The 20,184-nt window shown below is 40.6% G+C and overlaps 1 protein-coding gene across 3 annotated transcripts in view; it reads right to left on the bottom strand.

The window, feature by feature from the left end:
- Window positions 1-19,753, bottom strand: part of LOC135102665 (E3 SUMO-protein ligase PIAS1-like) — a 28,485-nt gene extending 8,732 nt beyond the window's left edge. Inside the window, exons 1-8 of one of the 3 annotated variants that reach the window (XM_064008045.1) lie at window positions 19,600-19,753; window positions 15,056-15,698; window positions 13,100-13,185; window positions 11,792-11,893; window positions 10,439-10,525; window positions 8,952-9,072; window positions 8,450-8,690; window positions 7,252-7,556 (exon numbers count right to left, since the gene is read on the bottom strand). In XM_064008045.1, the coding sequence (XP_063864115.1) occupies window positions 7,252-7,556; window positions 8,450-8,690; window positions 8,952-9,072; window positions 10,439-10,525; window positions 11,792-11,893; window positions 13,100-13,185; window positions 15,056-15,695 (1,582 nt within the window). In that variant the 5' untranslated portion in view covers window positions 15,696-15,698; window positions 19,600-19,753. The remainder of the gene's footprint in view (window positions 1-7,251; window positions 7,557-8,449; window positions 8,691-8,951; window positions 9,073-10,438; window positions 10,526-11,791; window positions 11,894-13,099; window positions 13,186-15,055; window positions 15,699-19,599) is intronic. The other 2 variants (XM_064008047.1, XM_064008046.1) reach the window with 2 other exon arrangements.
- Between the last annotated feature and the right edge of the window lie 431 nt (window positions 19,754-20,184).

The raw sequence follows: 20,184 nt of genomic DNA, 5'->3' as shown, positions 1-20,184 counted from the left end.
CAAAGTAAAGTAAATGTACAAGCCAACAAACAGTATCCCGAGGACCAGGAAAGGAAAGGACGATTCTGTCACTACTGTACAAAGGATCATGATTTACATGATTGCAAGGAATTTGCCAAACTTGATGGTAATACTAGGTACAAATTTGCTAAAGAAAAATGGTTATGTACAGGGTGTCTAAAAATGGGTCACAAAGGAAAGGATTGTAGAAGAAGGAAAGTTTGTAAAGTATGTCAGAGATACCATCCCACAGCTCCTCACAATGATGATATGACAAGAACTGAGAGCCAAAAGGTGCCAGCACAAGCAACTCAGCCTAAAGATGATAAACCCACAGTAGTAGCAAATAAGGTCAAAGTTACAGAATCAGTGACACATGACATGCATACCATGATAGTTCCTGTATGGTTACATCATGTTAGTAATGAAGAGAATAAATTTTTAGTGTATGCCCTGCTGGATGAGCAGTCTGATGCTTCATTCATCAAGGAAAGCACTCTGAATAAATTTGGAGTTAGTGGACCATCAGTGTCACTCAATATCCACACAATAAGTGGAAAACAAATCACTGATTCTATCAAAATTCATGGAGGTTATAATGAAGAAGTGGAAATATCAATCCCTTCAGCATATTCAACAGAAAACATTTCAGCTGGACAGAGTCAGATACCAACGCCCGAGACTGCTTGTGACTGGCCCCACTTAAAGGCAATCTCTGACAAACTAATGAAATATGACCCAAACATTGACATAGGACTTCTCATTGGTCTTGATTGTGCAGAAGCCATTATGGCAGAAGAGCAAATAGCAGGTGATAGCAAGAAGCATCCCTATGCTCGTAGGACAGAGCTAGGTTGGGGGATCATTGGTAAAATCTCACCCCATTCAAGTCCATTGGAGGATACAGTGGTAGTCTACAGAACAGTGACACAAGAAGTAGAAATCAATGAAGAAAAGAGGGTTAATTTCTTAGTGTTTCCTACTAAAACCAAAGAGATGATTAATCCTTCTCAAGTGAGAGATATGTTTGAACTTGACTTCAGTGATAGAAAGTCAGCTGACACTCCATTATCATATGAAGATAAAAGGTTTATGAGTAAGATGAAAGAAGGAGTACATCAGCTGAAGGATGGCCATTATGAGCTGCCCCTTCCTCTTAAAGATGATTACGTCAAGCTTCCAAACAACAAACTATTAGCAGAGCAGAGACTCAAGAAGTTAAGAGCTAAACTTGAGAAGGATAATCAACACAAAGGTGATTACAAAGTGTTCATGGATGATATGATTGCAAAAGGTTATGTAGAGGTTTTACCGACAAAAGATTTAGTTAGGAATGATGGTAAGGTCTGGTACATTTCACATCATGGAGTCTATCATCCGAGAAAGCCAAAGAAGTTGAGAGTTGTCTTTGACTGTAGTGCAAACTACAGGAACCAGTCATTAAACAGATCACCTGTTACAAGGCCCAGACCTTACCAACAAACTTATTGGAGTGTTGTGTAGATTTAGGCAAGAAAGCATTCCACTTGTATGTGATATAGAAGCAATGTACCATCAAGTGAAGGTCAACCCAGAACACCGAGACATGTTGAGATTCCTTTGGTGGGAAAATGGTGACCTTAATAATGAGATAGCTGAATACAGGATGACAGCTCACCTGTTTGGAGCTACTTCATCTCCAAGTGTAGCCAACTTTGCTCTTAAGAAAACTGCAGATGACTACGGGTGTGGATCTGATGCAGCCAAGTTTGTAAGAAACAACTTTTATGTTGATGATGGTTTGAAGTCAGTAGCTACAATGGATGAAGCTGTCACTCTTATTCAGCAAAGCAAAGAATTATGTTACAAGGGAGGTTTTAACCTTCATAAGTTCTTGTCAAACAACAAAGATGTATTAGCTGCAATTTCTTCTCATGAGAGAGCAGATGGAATTAAAAGTTTGGATTTTAGTAAGAATGAAGACACACTGCCTATAGAAAGAACTTTGGGAGTTGAGTGGTGCATAGAATCTGACACATTTCAATTTAGAATAAAGCTGAAAGACAAGCCACTCACCAGGAGAGGCATTCTGTCAACAGTGAGCTCTATATATGATCCATTAGGTCTAGTGTCACCTCTCATACTGACTGGAAAGCAAATTTTACAAGAATTATGTAAGAATGCAGTTGAATGGGATAATGAGGTGCCAGATTATGTCAAACCTAAATGGATAAAGTATCTCCTGATCATGATGACCTAGTAAGAAAGGTTAACGTCCTGGTTTCAGACTGTAATCTCGACAACCAGGGAAGACACATAAAGGCAAACAGGACCATCATAGAGAGGCCAATACATAGTCTAGTATTGCTGTTAGAAGGTAATGCATAATAATAGACCAGAGCATCCCCGCCAAGGAGCCAGTGTAACAAAACATATTATGTGCTAATCCTAGTCTTAAGGTACATACTAATGTTAATTTAAGGTAAATTGTTACACAATTTAGGGGAGCCATGTTACTGTATGTAAAGCGTATGTACCTCACGTCATTATTCCTCGGCATTTATAAGTGAAATGTTCAATAGTTTTCTATTTGCATGAAAACGTGTAATATGTGTAAGTATCAGTATTCAATGCTATATTAAGCACCGAAGCCGATGCTCACTTGTTAGTAGTGTGGGGTTAACCTGCTAGTCGCCTGCGGGCATCACTCACGGCCAAGTCGCGCTCAGACAAAGACGGGCAGGATGGTGACCGAGGTAAATACTTTAATTTTGTAGTAAAAACTGATTGTCATAGTGCCAAGTCAATTGCATGTATTGTTTATGAATATTGTAATATGTTGAAAGTGTTTAATATCAGTGTATAATGTTATTTTGTAAGAAATTGAGACCGAGAACTTGTTCGCAGTTCTTACAGTCATGCCTACCTCATCAATAAACGTGTCAGGGAGAACTAACTGCCTTTCCTCGACCCTACGATGATGGGTGTGATCAGTAAAACAGATCACCTGAGAGCCAATTGATGCCCAGCCGGTGCGGCTACACTGTATGTCACTCTTTACCTGTCATGCCTTCTTTTTACCATTCCTAAATTGCCTTGCATTAGTGACACTGTCCATCTACACATTCATTGCATCACAAATCCTCCTCACATCTTTTTCATATTATTTCAGTCAAAATGTCTTCAACTTGGAAGTGTCCTCTAATACATGCTAAGGGTACCCTTATCTCTCCTCCAGTGTGTGAAACATTACTTGCCATTCCTCTTTGGGAATTTGCATTTCTGGGCTTCTATAAAAATGCAAGTGTCAGATTGGTATGTTAATACTAATGCATTGCACTAATTATAAATCCATACCACTGCCATTCTCATTTTCTAAAAAAAAAGTAATAATGAACTATATAAGACAGATAATCCTACACAGGGTGGCCCATACAAGGTACTACACACACACACACACTATTCACACTCTTATCCAATTGACCCCAATGAAAAGGGATGGTCTCATGGCTGACTACTGCACCTCAGGAGCCCAAGCACAAAATAGCTGGCCACACATTCACAGCAAGGCCCAATAACATACACTGATTTATCCCTACTCCTTCATACTGAGACTGTTCCCTATCCAGCACATACCCCACTCCTGAAACCACAGCAGATGCAGTATAATAAATAAATAAATAAATAAATAAATAAAAAAATAAATAAATAAATAGATTCTTCTTAACTTTTCATGGTTTAGTCTAAGGTCAACTATCAAATCGATAGAATGTAACAATTAGCCATTACCTTCACTAATGAACTCCAGCACAGTCACAGTTCTTCATTCTCCCTACAAATGAGAATCTTCACTGAGTATTAAAGTATTAAAGCACCTGCCGAAACGATAATTACTCCCAGTGAGGTCTAAAGCACTGTTCAGGGGGTGCTGTGAACTTATCATTAAACCCAGCTGTGACCTCACTGAACGTTTCCCTTTGTGTCTCACAACACAAGGGGGCAGTCACAGCCTGCCCTCTAAAGACAACTCTCTACTTCCACACAAAACTACAAGCACCTAATAACACACACACCCTTCACTCAAAAATTTTAAAATCATGACGACTCCTACACCAGCCTCGGAGTCCCCATCTGGGAAGGGGACCATAAATGTCCCCAGGTCGGACTTCTGCAACATTCGCGGTCTAAGATCTAAATTTCAATCTGTAGAACACCACCTCTCCTCTTCTAAACCTCATCTTCTTTTCCTCACTGAAACTCAGGTGTCTGAGGCAACTGACAGTAGCCCCTTTTCTGTTCCCTCCTACTTTCTCTATCCTCATTTTCGATCCAAACCTGGATGCTGCGTTTATGTGCGCAATGACTTAACCTGCTCTCGTGCCCATGCTCTTGAATCTTCTGAGTTTTCCACCATCTGGCTACGACTACAGAGTCATTCTCATACTAAATTTATCTGTGCTGTATACCTCTCTCCTAACTCCTCTGACTATAACAAATTCTTTGACTACTTAACTTCCAAAGTGGAGCACATTCTGACCCTCTTTCCTTTTGCAGAGATCTCCATTCTTGGAGACTTCAATGTTCACCACCAGTTTTGGCTTTCCTCTCCCTTCACTGACCATCCTGGTGAACTAGCCTACAACTTTGCTATCCTCCATGACCTAGAGCAATTGGTGCAACACCCTACTCGTATTCCTGACCGTCTTGGAGATACGCCCAACATTCTTGACCTTTTCCTGACCTCTAATCCTTCTGCTTATGCTGTCACCCTTTCTTCTCCGTTGGGCTCCTCCGATCACAATCTCATATCTTTATCTTGTCCTATCACTCCAATCCCTCCTCAGGATCCCCCTAAGCGAAGGTGCCTCTGGCGTTTTGCCTCTGCTAGTTGGGGAGACCTGAGGAGGTATTTTGCTGATTTTCCTTGGAATGACTACTGCTTCCATGTCAGAGACCCATCTTTGTGTGCTGAGCGCATAACAGAGGTGATAGTGTCTGGCATGGAGGCGTACATTCCTCACTCTTTTTCTCGTCCTAAACCTTCTAAACCTTGGTTTAACACAGCTTGTTCTCGTGCTATACATGATAGAGAGGTGGCCCACAAAAGGTACTTAAGCCTTCCATCACCAGAATCTCATGCACTTTATATTTCTGCCCGGAACCAAACCAAGTCTGTTCTCCAACTAGCCAAAAACTCCTTCATTAACAGAAAATGTCAAAAACTTTCAAGATCTAACTCCCCTCGTGATTTCTGGCATCTAGCCAAAAATATCTCCAATAACTTTGCTTCTTCTTCTTTCCCTCCTCTACTTCAACCAGATGGCACCACTGCTATCACATCTATTTCTAAAGCTGAACTCTTTGCTCAAACCTTTGCTAAAAACTCTACCTTGGATGATTCTGGGCTTGTTCCTCCCTCTCCTCCATCCTCTGACTACTTCATGCCACATATTAAAATTCTTCACAATGATGTTTTCCATGCCCTCGCTGGCCTAAACCCTCGGAAGGCTTATGGACCTGATGGGGTCCCTCCTATTGTTCTCCGAAACTGTGCCTCCGTGCTTGCACCTTGCCTAGTCAAACTCTTTCAGCTCTGTCTGTCAACATCTATCTTTCCTTCTTGCTGGAAGTTTGCCTACATTCAACCTGTTCCTAAAAAGGGTGACCACTCTAATCCCTCAAACTACTGTCCTATTGCTTTAATTTCCTGCTTATCTAAAGTTTTTGAATCTATCCTCAACAGGAAGATTCTTAAACATCTATCACTTCACAACCTTCTATCTGATCGCCAGTATGGGTTCCGTCAAGGCCGCTCTACTGGTGATCTTCTGGCTTTCCTTACTGAGTCTTGGTCATCCTCTTTTAGAGACTTTGGTGAAACTTTTGCTGTTGCCTTGGACATATCAAAAGCCTATGATAGAGTCTGGCACAAAGCTTTGATTTTCAAACTACCCTCCTACGGTTTCTATCCTTCTCTCTGTAACTTCATCTCAAGTTTCCTTTCTGAACGTTCTATTGCTGCTGTGGTAGACGGTCAGTGTTCTTCTCCTAAATCTATTAACAGTGGTGTTCCTCAGGGTTCTGTCCTGTCACCCACTCTCTTCTTATAATTCATTAATGATCTTCTAAACCAAACTTCTTGTCCTATCCACTCCTATGCTGATGATACCACCCTACACTTTTCCACGTCTTTTCATAGACGTCCAACTCTTCAGGAGGTAAACATATCACGCAGGGAAGCCACAGAACGCCTGACTTCTGATCTTTCTAAAATTTCTGATTGGGGCAGAGCAAACTTGGTATTGTTCAATGCCTCAAAAACTCAATTCCTCCATCTATCAACTCGACACAACCTTCCAGACAACTATCCCCTCTTCTTCAATGACACTCAACTGTCCCCCTCTTCTACACTGAACATCCTTGGTCTGTCCTTTACTTATAATCTGAACTGGAAACTTCACATCTCATCTCTAGCTAAAACAGCTTCTATGAAGTTAGGTGTTCTGAGACGTCTCCGCCAGTTTTTCTCACTCCCCCAGCTGCTAACTCTGTACAAGGGCCTTATCCGTCCATGAATGGAGTATGCTTCACATGTCTGGGGGGTTCCACTCATACTGCTCTTCTAGACAGGGTGGAAGCAAAAGTTTTTCATCTCATCAACTCCTCTCCTCTAACTGACTGTCTTCAGCCCCTCTCTCACCGCCGCAATGTTGCATATCTAGCTGTCTTCTACCGCTATTTTCATGCCAACTGCTCTTCTGATCTTGCTAACTGCATGCCTCCCCTCCTTCCGCGGCCTCGTTGCACAAGACTTTCTTCTTTCTCTCACCCCTATTCTGTCCACCTCTCTAATGCAAGAGTTAACCAGTATTCTCAATCATTCATCCCTTTCTCTGGTAAACTCTGGAACTCCCTGCCTGCTTCTGTATTTCCACCTTCCTATGACTTGAATTCCTTCAAGAGGGAGGTTTCAAGACACTTATCCACCAATTTTTGACCACTGCTTTGACCCTTTTATGGGACTGGCATTTCAGTGGGCATTTTTTTTATTAGATTTTTGTTGCCCTTGGCCAGTATCCTTCCTACATAAAAAAAAAAAAAAAAAAAAAAAAAAAAAAAAATCCCAAGAACTACAAAGTTAGCCATGCATTTTTACTTACCTTTTCTTCCTTCGAAGTAGTACTTGGCATTTCATTTGTGTAATAGGCAAATAAATAAATGTACAAATGAATACACTAAAACCGAAAAGTTAGGAAGCTTGATATTTTTTACCATGACCGGTACCAGTCCGTTCTTCCGGCAACTCTTCTTCCAACAGAGACTCGTCCTCACTGAACAGGTCAATGGTGATGTGAGCCTCCTCACCATCAGTGCCCAGTTCCTTGTGCGTGGTAGGGGGAGGCTCCATTCTACTGGTGTAGTCAGGCTCCTCCTCATTAGCAGACTGATCCAGAGTATCATCCAGGGTCAGGATGCTCTGATCCACATCTTTGGGTTGGAAAGGTGCACAGCTTCCATCAATTTGCAGCAATATTTTGTCAGTGGATATATTCTGCTCAAGAATGTTTTTGAAGTGCCTAGAAAAGAAACAGATTATTAACAGGAGAATCTCCTCATTCCATGTAAAAAACTGCAGATTTTGAAGATGGATAATGATGTAAACTCAAAAAAGAAGAAAACTGGGTATTATCTCTCCTGATAAAATACAACATGTAACAGACTGGCTATGATGACAAAATGACAGGCAAGTGTAGACTCAATTCTACAGGTTAAACTTCACTGAATATTACAACTAGATTCTGAAAAGCTCTGAAATTTGTAGCTTTTCAAGGTATGACATGATCTAAATTTGCTGCTTTTTCAAGGCCTGGCATGATCTAAATTTGCAGCTTTTCAAGGCCTGACATGATCTAAATTCCAAAACACTTCCAACAAAAAGCCCACTTCACTGTAGTGCTCAACTGTAGTTATGACACTTCTGGCTTCCATAAATCAATAATCAATATGAGGTAATAGGTAAATAAATAAATAAATAAATAAATAAATAAATAAATAGATAAATAAATAAATTGATTAATTAATTAATGATAATAATAATAATATCTCTATTTATATACCAGGCCAGCAATCCCACATGGGGTGACCCAGACAAGGCACCACACATTCACATGCTCATCTTTCACACTCTTAGCCCCTTCAGCCCCTGACAGAAAGGGACAGCTTTGTGACCCACTACACTGCACCCCAAAATAATAATAGTAATAACAAAATATAATAATAATAATAATAATAATAATAATAATAATAATAATAATAATAATAATAATAATAATAACAACAACAACAATAATAATAATCAAATTCTTGGCCATACAATTGAAGAGATAGCATTTTGTGAGATAAAGGTAAAGATTCAACAGCAAAGAGAACCAGTCTACCACTGCCCACTGTGCCAGCATTCCTGACTCACATGTCTATCTGGAGGTTCTTGTACTCAATCACTTCTGAACAGATGGGGCATCTCCAGGTGGGCTTCTTTTCATTCATCTTCAGGTAGTAGGCAGCATCAAAGCACTGGAGGTGTTGGCACGTGGAGGCTCGACAGGGAAGTTTCATTCTGGTCTTGCTGACAGGACACATCAATGAAAACTGTAGTGATGTCAAGGTGATGTCAGCTTCATTGACAGTGTCCTCTTCTAGCTTCTCTTTAACTGAATATGAGAGGATAAAATCATAGAATGGTATAAACAGAGGGGAAAAAAATTATTGTAGTAAAGGAGACAAGCTCATAGTAGCAGTAGATGTGTAACCTTCACCTGTCTCCAGCTTAGTAGGCAAAGAAACATACAAAATTCACTTAACAAATTATCATAGAGAGTGATTGAAGAAGGCAGCATGTGGCTGCATATGCAATCAAATCTTGAGTCATTAGTACTAAGGAAAAAAGCATCCAAAAGTATCAAGAATCTCACTTCTAGCCACTGTAGCAGCCGGATCAATGGGGTTCTCTTTGAGAAGCTTCTCCAGCAGCTCCTCATGGGTCAGCCTCCTCGTGACGTGGACAAACATCACAATGGGAATACAACTCTTCACCTGTATGTGCATCAAAACTCAAATTGTGACTGGTTTCCCACAATCATTCAACCACAGCTGAATTGAGCAAGCTGCATGACCCTCACTGACTTACAAAACCTAATACTGACTGACTATTACATGCAGGTTGTGACATCCATAACCATTTATTTTCAGTCTTGCACCAATTTCTACTTAAGCTGTTTCTATCAAACCATGCATGAAAATATCAAACAACCATACAGACATCACACATTTCCACCTCACTTCTGTTCCTGCAGTAAAACTTTCCTTGACCCTCCCTGCACCACCACACAAACACTTGCCTCCCCACAGAAAGCCTTAGCTTAACAACTGTCCTACACTGACCTTCCTTATACCTGATATGTATTTACTTTGCTATTCTTTTCAACTTGAACTACACGCGATTTTTGTTTCTTTTTATCGTTTTAACATTACTGGTATTTTTTATTTGTTGCAACACAAAAATTTTTTGATCACTTCACTTCCTGAATTCCAACCTGAGATCACAACTATTTCTGGCAAAATTATTACTGACACCAGGAACAATGGGCCTCTCAATGGGATGTTTTCAACTACCTATCATAACTGTAGGCTCATGCAATTTGCTCAGTTTGTATCTGGTTAAATAAAATATGGATTTTTTTTTATATATAACAGCAGATGCTATGCAATATGTTACCATTTAGCAAATTCTTAATAATTCACAGTATAAATAGTGCAGCATTGTATCAGTAACATGCAGTAAGACCTCCCAAAAGCTGGTAAGATCCAACTTACGTCTCAGGAGAAACTGAATCAGAGACGTCTGGAGTTTCAATGCAGTGCGGCCTATTGATACCAGGTGACCTAAGCTGATGTACAGCATGCATCTACATTCACCAAATTTTCCCAATCTATTACTAGCCAGTTGTTTAGAGTGAGGCATCACCGCACACCAGTGCACGGTGCACTAATTGGTTGGATTTGATTTGTGGGTTTATCAAGGACTGTCAGTATTTTCCATTAATAGTTTTGCAGAAGTGAATTCATACAGCTCCACACAATGAGCACAAAGTAAACACATTATGCAAGATATAAAGTCAACATCAACCGTCAACACTTGCAGAGTAATCTCTCTCTGAAATATTCTGGAAATTATGTAAGAAATTTGTTCAACTACATTTCTTGTAAGATACTTGTAAAAATGGAAAATGCTGTTAACTAATACCAAATAATTCAGCAGTCAACACCTTTAATTATAAAAGCATACGAGATATCAACTTACCTTTAGTTATGAAATTTTTTCAATGACAAATTCAACAATAATTGAAACCATAATCATAAAGGAAACAAAACTCAAGCTCGGTCACACCCCACAACTCACTTTTATGATATTCTTATTTCTCTGAAAATCACACTTGCTTGTGATTTCTATGGGTTCAGCTGGCTGCTTGGGAACTATATTCCACCCCTGATGTAAACAAAAGATAATTACTAACATAAATCAAATAAATATAATCAAGTTAAACATAAACTTAAAATAATAAAAACTAAAAGATAAAAATAAACATACTTAACATAATCATAACTGAAGGAAGATTGAAATAAATATGAAAATGGTGTAGGTTGAGTCAAAGAGGCCAGGTGGTGGAAGAGGCAGTGCTTGTGGCTCACTAGTGGCCTCCTGGACTAGAGGCTCAGGCCAGGTGGACACACCTTCACAATGCTACCTTTGTTCACCCGCCAGTGATTGGGTAAAGGGCGTACAGTAATCCCTTGCCATACTGTGGTTCACCTGTTGTGCCCTCAGTACATTGCAGATTCTTCTAACTAATATATGTAAATTTATATCATGGATTCCTCAGTATATCACAGGTTTCTGTGGCCAATAAGCATTTATATTTTCTTTAGATTTAAATTATTTCTGTAGTAAAATGAGCATTTTCTAGCCTAAAAATTAATAAATTAACAAATAAAAATAAAAATACAGTAAACTAACATATTGCATAACACATTAATTAAAATATATTAAAAGAAGACATGTAGTGTTCTGTAGATGAGTAAACAACGAATCATACATATTGTATGGAAAACAAAACTCAGGAGGCATGGGGCGTGGCCCACCTTGTGTTGTGCAGTGTTGTTTTACATTTGTGTGCAAAATTGTGAATTTATTTCAAGCCCTACGATGTCACCCAAATGTTCTGCACCTTCTAAGGCTTCTGGCAGCAAAACCAAGTGCCAGAGGAAGATACTTACTACAGCACAGAAAGTGAGACTCCTCAACATGCTTAAGGGAGAAGGTATGTGGATGTAGGCCGCAATTATGGCATCAATGAATCTACCATTCATTACATCAAGAAGGATGAAAAATACAAGTGCGAGAAGAGTTTATAAAAGCTTAAATATATAAAAATTATAAAATAAATATACTGTTTCTACTCTGCGGATTTTAACCTATGGTGGCCGGGGGGAAGGGGGGCTTGGAACATAACACCCGCAATAGTCAAGGGATTACTGTATGTCAATAAGTGAGGACCTTGCAACCTGACATGAGTGCAGAGCCACCAATACTGCCATCGTGTATGTGTGTGTGTGTGTGTGTGTGTGTGTGTGTGTGTGTGTACTCAATGCTACTTATAATTGTTAGAGATGCTGGCCTGTTATATATTTGGACATATTAACATCACCACAATAATATCACAATCAAGACAACAAACAACTCATGAAAACTCACAGGAAGGAGACACGGGCTTCCATTTATTTCGATTTGAAGATCTCTAGGAAAGTGATCCTTCTGCTCTATTCCCTTCACAAAATTACAAAATCTAATCTGAACCTGCAAAATAAAACTGATTTTAGAAATTGATGTGCAATAAAATTAGTAAGACTGTTGCTGATTGCACTGTTCCTCACTGTCGGAATACATAGAAGACAAACACTAATTAACACCTTAATTCGTGCATCAAAGTGAAATATATTAATGAAAATTAATATATTTCACTGACACTTCAGTCCTCTCTGGACTAACCACCCTGCAGAAGACAGTCATGGCAACAATGTAAGGAAATCTGGATTATTATGGATTAGAGAATTCAAACCCTTTAAAGTATGTATGAAGGCCATTCAAGGATCTTTATATCCAAGAGTGTGTGGTCAACCTGTCCATCTTACACTTTCACAGCAAATTTTTATAATACAAATATTCAAAATATCAAAATGCCAGCATGAAACTAAAGGTTCACAATCTCTAATCCAAAAATCTTGGGATCAGACACTTCAGATTTCAAAAGATTTCTAGTGTAGATTTTATTGTTTTTACATAAAACATTACTGGGGAACAGGTGGATCAGTGGTAGAGTGCTCGGCTCGTGGCTGCATGGCACGGGTCTGTGCCTTGATCCCGGCAGTTACTTGGTGAGGAAGGCAACACTCTCTGTGTGGTCTTAAGTGGCCTGGATCAAGGATTCATGAACCCCCAGAATAAAAAATAAACATCTCCACTGTGCCTGACAGTTATTGTGTGTCAATGGTTCAGAAACTGAGCATAGCATCTTCAGAGCATGTGAGTTACCATTGGTGACATTTGCCACTCCTTGATGCCTCCCATGTCTGTAGCTTGATCATCAAAGCTTTTGGTCTGTGGGGAAGCTTTCATGTTTACACTTCATCTTTTTTTCTTTTCTTTTTCTTTTTTTTTAATGAAACCTTCCCACAACTTTGTGGAATTTTCTATTTGTGATGTGTCATGCCACCATTCAAAAAACTTTCAGATTTGGGAGGTTTTCCAATTTCAAATTTCAGATAGAGGATTCTCAACCTGTATCTTACTTCAAGGAGTTGAGGGTCAAAATGTGCTCTGGCTATAACCCTGCTCAGACACAACACATTTGCCGTGACCATTATAGTCTCTCTCTCTCTCTCTCTCTCTTTGTGCATTTGAAAACTTTACTATTGCATAATAGTAATTAATTTGTTATGAACTTGGAAATTTGAAGTCAGCTATGCCAGGACTTGATGAGATAATAGGGAAAGATTTACTTACATGATAAGAACTAGTTGCAGGAATGCCTCTGAAGTACTCCAGCAATGAATTCTCCACACCAAAAGTGCAAGAGGTCCAGAAAGTTTCTGAAATAAAAGAGTTGCTAACAAAACTCTTCCAACTCTGTCTATATCTACCTTTCCTTCTTGCTGGAAGTTTGTCTACATTCAGCCTGTTCCTAAAACAGGTGACCATTCTAATCCCTCAAACTACTGTCCTATTACTTTAATTTCCTACCTATCTAAAGTTTCTTAATCTATCCTCAACAAGATTCTTATACATCTATCACTTCACAATCTTCTATCTGATCGCCAGTATGGACTCCATCAAGGCCACTCTACTGGTGATCTTCTGGCTTTCCTTACTGAGTCTTGCTCATCCTCTTTTAGAGATTTTGTGTAACTTTTGCTGTTGCCTTAGACATATCAATAGAGTCTGGTTTGTTTTCCAAACTACCCTCCTATGGCTTCTATCCTTCTCTCTGTAACTTCATCTTGTTTCCTTTCTGACCATTCTATTGCTGCTGTAGTAGACAGTCACTGTTCTCCTAAATCTATTAACAGTGGTGTTCCTCAGGGTTCTATCCTGTCACCCACTCTCACTGATCTAAATCAAACTTCTCATCCTATCCACTCTTACACTGATGATACCACCCTACACTTTTCCACATCTTTTCACAGACATCCAACCCTTTAGAAAGTAAATAGTTCATGCAGGGAAGCCACAGAATGCCTGACTTCTGATCTCTCTAAAATTTCTGACTGGGCCAGAGCAAACTCGGTATTGTTCAATGCCTTAAAAACTAAATTACTCCATCTATCAACTCGACACAACCTTCCAGATAACTATCCCCTATTCAATGACATTCAACTGCTCCCCCTCTTCTACACCAAACATCCTTAGTCTATCATTTACTTATAATCTAAACTGGAAACTTCACATCTCATCTCTAGCTAAAACAGCTTCTATGATGTTAGGCACTCTGAGTCATCTCTGCCAGTTTTTTTCATCCCTTCAGCTGCTAACTCTGTACAGGGGCCTTATCCACCCAAGTATGGAATATGTTTCACATACCACTATTTTAGACAGGGTGGAATCAAAAGCTTTTTTGCCTTATCAACTCCTCTCCTCTAACTGACTGTTTTCAGCCTATTTTTCATCACCACAATGTTGCATCTCTTCCTATCTCCTACCACTATTTCCACGCTACGTGCTCTTCTGATCTTACTAACTGTATGCCTCCTGTGGCCTCGCTGCACAAGACTCTTCTTCCTCTCATCCCTATTCTGTCCACCTCTCTAATGCAAGAGTTAACCAGCACTCTCAATCATCCATCCCTTTTTCTGATAAACTCTGGGACTCCCTACCTGCTTCTGCATTTCTTTCTTCCTTTGACTTGAACTCTTTCAAGGAGGAGGTTTCAAAACACTTATCCTCTGTTTTTTATCATTCTATCTGACTTCTCTATAGGAACTGGCATTAAGTGGACATTTAGTTTTATTAAAATTTTTTGTTGCCCTTGGCCTGTGGTCCTCTTACATAAAAAAAAAAGGTCGAGGGAAAGGAATATGCACAAAATATGACATCCTGAATCTCAATATTCCACTTGCAGCTGTCCAATGTAACACAAAGCTTAAAGCAATCCATGTTGCTTAAAAGGGGCAGATATATATATATATATATATATATATATATATATATATATATATATATATATATATATATATATATATATATATATATATATATATATATATATAACCTGATGGATCAGAGGTCTGTTGATGAATCACTGTTATGCGACCTATGATGGTCAAGCAAAATGATTATTCCAACAAGGTTTTGGCATCTGGGGAGCCAATAAACAGGTGGTGTGCCACCACAATGGAATACATGAGCTGAAGCTGCTGTAAAGGCTACAGCTCAAATCTACATCTACATCTACAGGAAGCTTACCATGGGGAAGTATCTTGATTTTTATTGGGGTTGCAAGGATCTCAAAGAACGGGAGTTGCGTCATCGTGATGTGAATCAAGTCCACATCCCCCTGGCACTGCTGCTGCTGCTGCTGATGTGCCTGAAGTGGCCTCGTGCCCCACTGCTGCTGCTGCTGCTGTACCTGGGGCAGCCTCGTGCCCCACTGCTGCTGTGTCTGGGGTGGCCTCGTGCCCCACTGCTGCAGTGTCTGGAATGGCCTGGCCCCAATGTGCACGGGTATGGGGTTCTGCCACGTGTGCTGCTGAGTGTCACTGTTCTGGAGACTGTTGTTTTGCTGGTAATTTCCTTGGAATCTACAACCAGATGAACTTTGGGGAGGCCCATGATTTGGTATTCTCACTGGGATATTGACATAAGATGAGGCCAACTGAAGTCTGTCTACAAGTGGCACCGAATAGTTAGTGCTGCTGTATCCTGGATGGGTTCTGCCATAGTCAGAGTGACTCGTGTCGTAGGTGTGGCAGCTGTGCCCGGGGCTGTAGTAGCGGTGGCGGCGGTGGGGACTCCTGATGTACCCACGATGGCGGTGCGGACTCCTGCTGTGCCCATGACGGTAGTGAGGACTCCTGCTGTGACTGCGCGACCTGCGGCGGCCCATACTCTGCAAGAAGGTAAGCTATGAAAGGCATTTAACCTTACTCAACAGATGGCAAGAGAAAAGTACATGGTTCTGCTCAGACTATATAGTATTTTAATTTAATGTACAGGAAGATCCCAATGATATAAGCAATGAGATAAAGACACACTTCTTCCACTCATTGAGAAACACATCCACCGTGGGTCTGTGACAGTGAACGATCAGTGTGAAGCATGCAAGAAACCTACAGAACTCAGGTACACCCACTACACTGTTAATCATACACAAAACACCCAGGTATACAGAGCAACTTTCTATAACAATGCCTGGCCTGGTATTCATTCGACAAGGCATACAAAGAAGAAACTCTTCTCCACCAATTCTTCATACAGGCCACACACATTACTGTCCCAGCTCAGGGCACCCAATGTCCACCTCCCTCTTGAAGGAATTCAAGGCCCTTTTACAGAGTTAGCAGCTCGGGGGGGGAGGGGGGGAGAAAAACTGGCGGAGACGTCTCAGAACGCCTAACTTCATAGAAGCTATTTTAGCTAGAGATGAGATGTGAAGTTTCCAGTTCAGATTATAAGTAAAGGACAGACCGAGGATGTTCAGTGTAGAAGAGGGAGACAGTTGAGTGTCACTGAAGAAGAGGGGATAGTTGTCTGGACGGTTGTGTTGAGTTGATAGATGGAGGATTTGAGTTTTTGAGGCATTGAACAATACCAAGTTTGCTCTGCCCCAATCAGAAATTTTAGAAAGATCAGAAGTCAAGCATTATGTGGCTTCCCTGCGTGAAATGTTTACTTCTTGAAGGGAAGGGTTAAGTTAGCTTTGGTTAGGTGGTGGTGGGTGACAACCAGCTAGCAGCCACATGGGAGCAGCAGCCAGCACTCTTGGGGAACACTGCCAGCAAGTTACTGCTGTGTTACTTATTTGAGAAAATAAAACTCTTTACTTCTGATAGATTTCAGTATGTTTTGTGTTAATCTGCTTTTCATTTTTATCCTAAATCATTAGTTTCTGAGAGGGTGGGGGGGGTCAGGGAGGTTGGGACAAAAAATAAAAACTAATGATTTACACAAGAAAAGTACATATGTTAATTCACAACTGCCCACCCCCTCAAAAAAAAAAAAAAAATCGTCCACAACAGAAAGACTGGTGAAAGAGTGCAATTTTACCAATATCATTTTGTGGTCCCTTCATTGCATAGCTCACCATTTGAAAAGCCATGTATCACACTTTGCCCATAAATAAACATCTGGTGTCCAAAAATTAGAAGACTAAGGTTGCTTTCACAAAAGGCATGATAATTCCAAGAAAACACCAATACAGTAAAATCCCTCTCATCCGGCATTCAAGTATCTGGCAGCTTCAAGTATCCGGCACATTTTTCCCCGAGCCTTAAAATCAATAAAAAATTAATGTGTACTCATAAAATTAATTAAAATTCCCGCGCGAGGCATACTTTGTCCCCTCACCACCAGAGCGCACTGCTTCGCGCCACCCGTGGCCCTCAGCACTGTGTTTACTCAGTGACTCAGTCCCGCGTGTTTTTTTTTTTTTTTTTTTTTATGTAAGAAGGACACTGGCCAAGGGCAACAAAAATCAATAAAAAAAATGCCCACTGAAATGCCAGTCCCGTAAAAGGGTCAAGGCAGTGGTCAAAAACTGGTGGATAAGTGTCTTGAAACCTCCCTCTTGAAGGAATTCAAGTCATAGGAAGGTGGAAATACAGAAGCAGGCAGGGAGTTCCAGAGTTTACCAGAGAAAGGAATGAATGATTGAGAATACCGGTTAACTCTTGCGTTAGAGAGGTGGACAGAATAGGGGTGAGAGAAAGAAGAAAGTCTTGTGCAGCGAGGCCGCAGAAGGAGGGGAGGCATGCAGTTAGCAAGATCAGAAGAGCAGTTAACATGAAAATAGCGGTAGAAGATAGCTAGATATGCAACATTGCGGTGGTGAGAGCGAGGCTGAAGACAGTCAGTTAGAGGAGAGGAGTTGATGAGACAAAAAGCTTTTGATTCCACCCTGTCTAGAAGAGCAGTATGAGTGGAACCCCCCCAGACATGTGAAGCGTACTCCATACATGGACGGATAAGGCCCTTGTACAGAGTTAGCAGCTGGGGGGGGTGAGAAAAACTGGCGGAGACATCTCAGAACACCTAACTTCATAGAAGCTGTTTTAGCTAGAGATGAGATGTGAAGTTTCCAGTTCAGATTATAAGTAAAGGACAGACCGAGGATGTTCAGTGTAGAAGAGGGGGACAGTTGAGTGTCATTGAAGAAGAGGGGATAGTTGTCTGGAAGGTTGTGTCGAGTTGATAGATGGAGGAATTGAGTTTTTGAGGCATTGAACAATACCAAGTTTGCTCTGCCCCAATCAGAAATTTTAGAAAGATCAGAAGTCAGGCGTTCTGTGGCTTCCCTGCGTGCTATGTTTACCTCCTGAAGGGTTGGACATCTATGAAAAGACGTGGAAAAGTGCAGGGTGGTGCACTGTATATCGCCTGACGCCTTCATCATGCCTAAAGTTGTAAAAAAGAGAAAGCGTGTTGTGCTTGCACTTAAGCAGCTGATCAGATCAGCTGCTGATTAAGATCAGCTGATCTTTGTTATGGTAAGATGCAGGAGTGTAGGGTGGTGATTGTGGACATAATTTCACTTCTATTCAAGTATCCGGCAATATTCAAGTATCTGGCATGTCGGCAGTCCCGTTGATGCCAGATAAGAGGGATTTTACTGTACATCAGAAAGCTGTACAAACATTTTTATTGTTTGTAATGACCTTTATGAATACTGACGAACTTACTTTATTGAAGTTTTCGTCCCAAATTAATGGTTTCTGTGATAAGGAAAATTTCTGATAGGTGATGTGTAGGTTAGGGCAGATTAGGTTAGCTCAGGTTAGGTTAGGTTAGGTTAGGTCAGGTTAGATCAGGTTAGATTAGGTTACGTCAGGTTAGGTTAGGTTACGTCTGGTTAGATCAAGTTAGGATTGCCTTCTTATAAGCTATCATCTCCATTCAAGTACCCTAAAGTGATCATTTTCTTGTTCCCCGCCCATAACCCACACTTTCCGATGAGTCCCCAACATTACAGGGGGGATTAAGTATTTATGATGTGTTTTGCCCTCAAAATTGTCTATAACATACAGAAACCAATAACGAATATTATAGTTTTGTACTTGAAATGCAATTTGGTCCTGTTGCAAAAATTTACCACATTTTCAATTCCACACAACTTTCATCTACTACACAAATCCTATTGCCCACCTCTATGCTCATCAGTTTTGTGTTTGCCATGTCTGGTTTTAAATGCGCCTGTGGATATAGTTGTCACTGTGTCCTCGGTGTGCGGGTGTGTTGCGCTTGTTGCACTGTGGTTTGCATGTTGGAAAGGCCTCGCACTTGGAACTGACGAGGAACAGGAGAGAGAGAGAGAGAGAGAGAGAGAGAGAGAGAGAGAGAGAGAGAGAGAGAGAGAGAGAGAGAGAGAGAGAGAGAGAGAGAGAGAGAGAGAGAGAGAGAGAGAGAGAAGCAAACCACAGACTTGGACAGAGAGGATAAACACGTCAGGGAGAGCCATTACTGAAGCAAAACTCTGGACCAAACAAATAGGAAAACAACTGGTCATGAGATTAGCAGTTCAACACATTTGCCGAACCTTCACAGGGCCTCGCGGGGACACTCAAAGCAGGACGGCACCACACGCACACCTTACATCAATACAACAAACGAGAAATTGACTTAGAACACGGTAAATAACAGGAACACAAGGATTATGTTTACAGTACAGCCACGAACAGGCATCGAAGTGGACGTGTAAACATACCAGGAAGGCACCTTATATTTCCCTATTTTAACGCCATGACTGCTTCCCTCACTGCCTGGAAATCGAAGGAATGGTCTATGCATCTACTTACGGGTGTGGGTAGGATCAGACAAGGAGTACAAGCAGTGATAACCTCATAGAAGTAGAGTGAAGGAAGGAGAGGTGCTCAAGAGGCGGCGCCGCGGGAAGTGTTCACTGTTCATCAGTGATCTTTAGTGTAATGAGTGATAAGGGCAGTGATCTTGTATTATTGGTGTTTCTATTAGTAATATTTATACTATTATTATGTTTGTCAGTTGAATTAGGTAGTGCAGTTAATAAACCTGTATTGTAACGATGGCATGATACCACGGAGGTGTAACAGCTCCATGTATAATACGCGAAGTAGTATCTCAGTCAGTTGAATAAGCGCGGTGGGCGGTGAGTAAAAAGAATACTTTGTTTAATTTGTGTTTAATTTGTGTACACACGGTATTGCCTAAGATGTAGAATCCTTGGTGTCGCCCTTTTCTTCTCGCTGGTAGAGGCGAGAAGGGCTATGAAAAGGAACGCTGAATAGCGTGGATCTATATACTTTCACTGCTAGCGGCAAGAGGTCTATATAACTATCTTTTGCAGGTCCATATAATCCTCTTTCACAACAGTGATCTACTTTATAATTTTCTCGCAGGAGGGT

The sequence above is a fragment of the Scylla paramamosain genome, chromosome 8, assembly GCF_035594125.1.
Source record: "Scylla paramamosain isolate STU-SP2022 chromosome 8, ASM3559412v1, whole genome shotgun sequence".
In the NCBI taxonomy this organism is placed as follows: Eukaryota; Metazoa; Arthropoda; class Malacostraca; order Decapoda; family Portunidae; genus Scylla; species Scylla paramamosain.
This window is presented reverse-complemented; position numbering and strand designations above follow the sequence as displayed.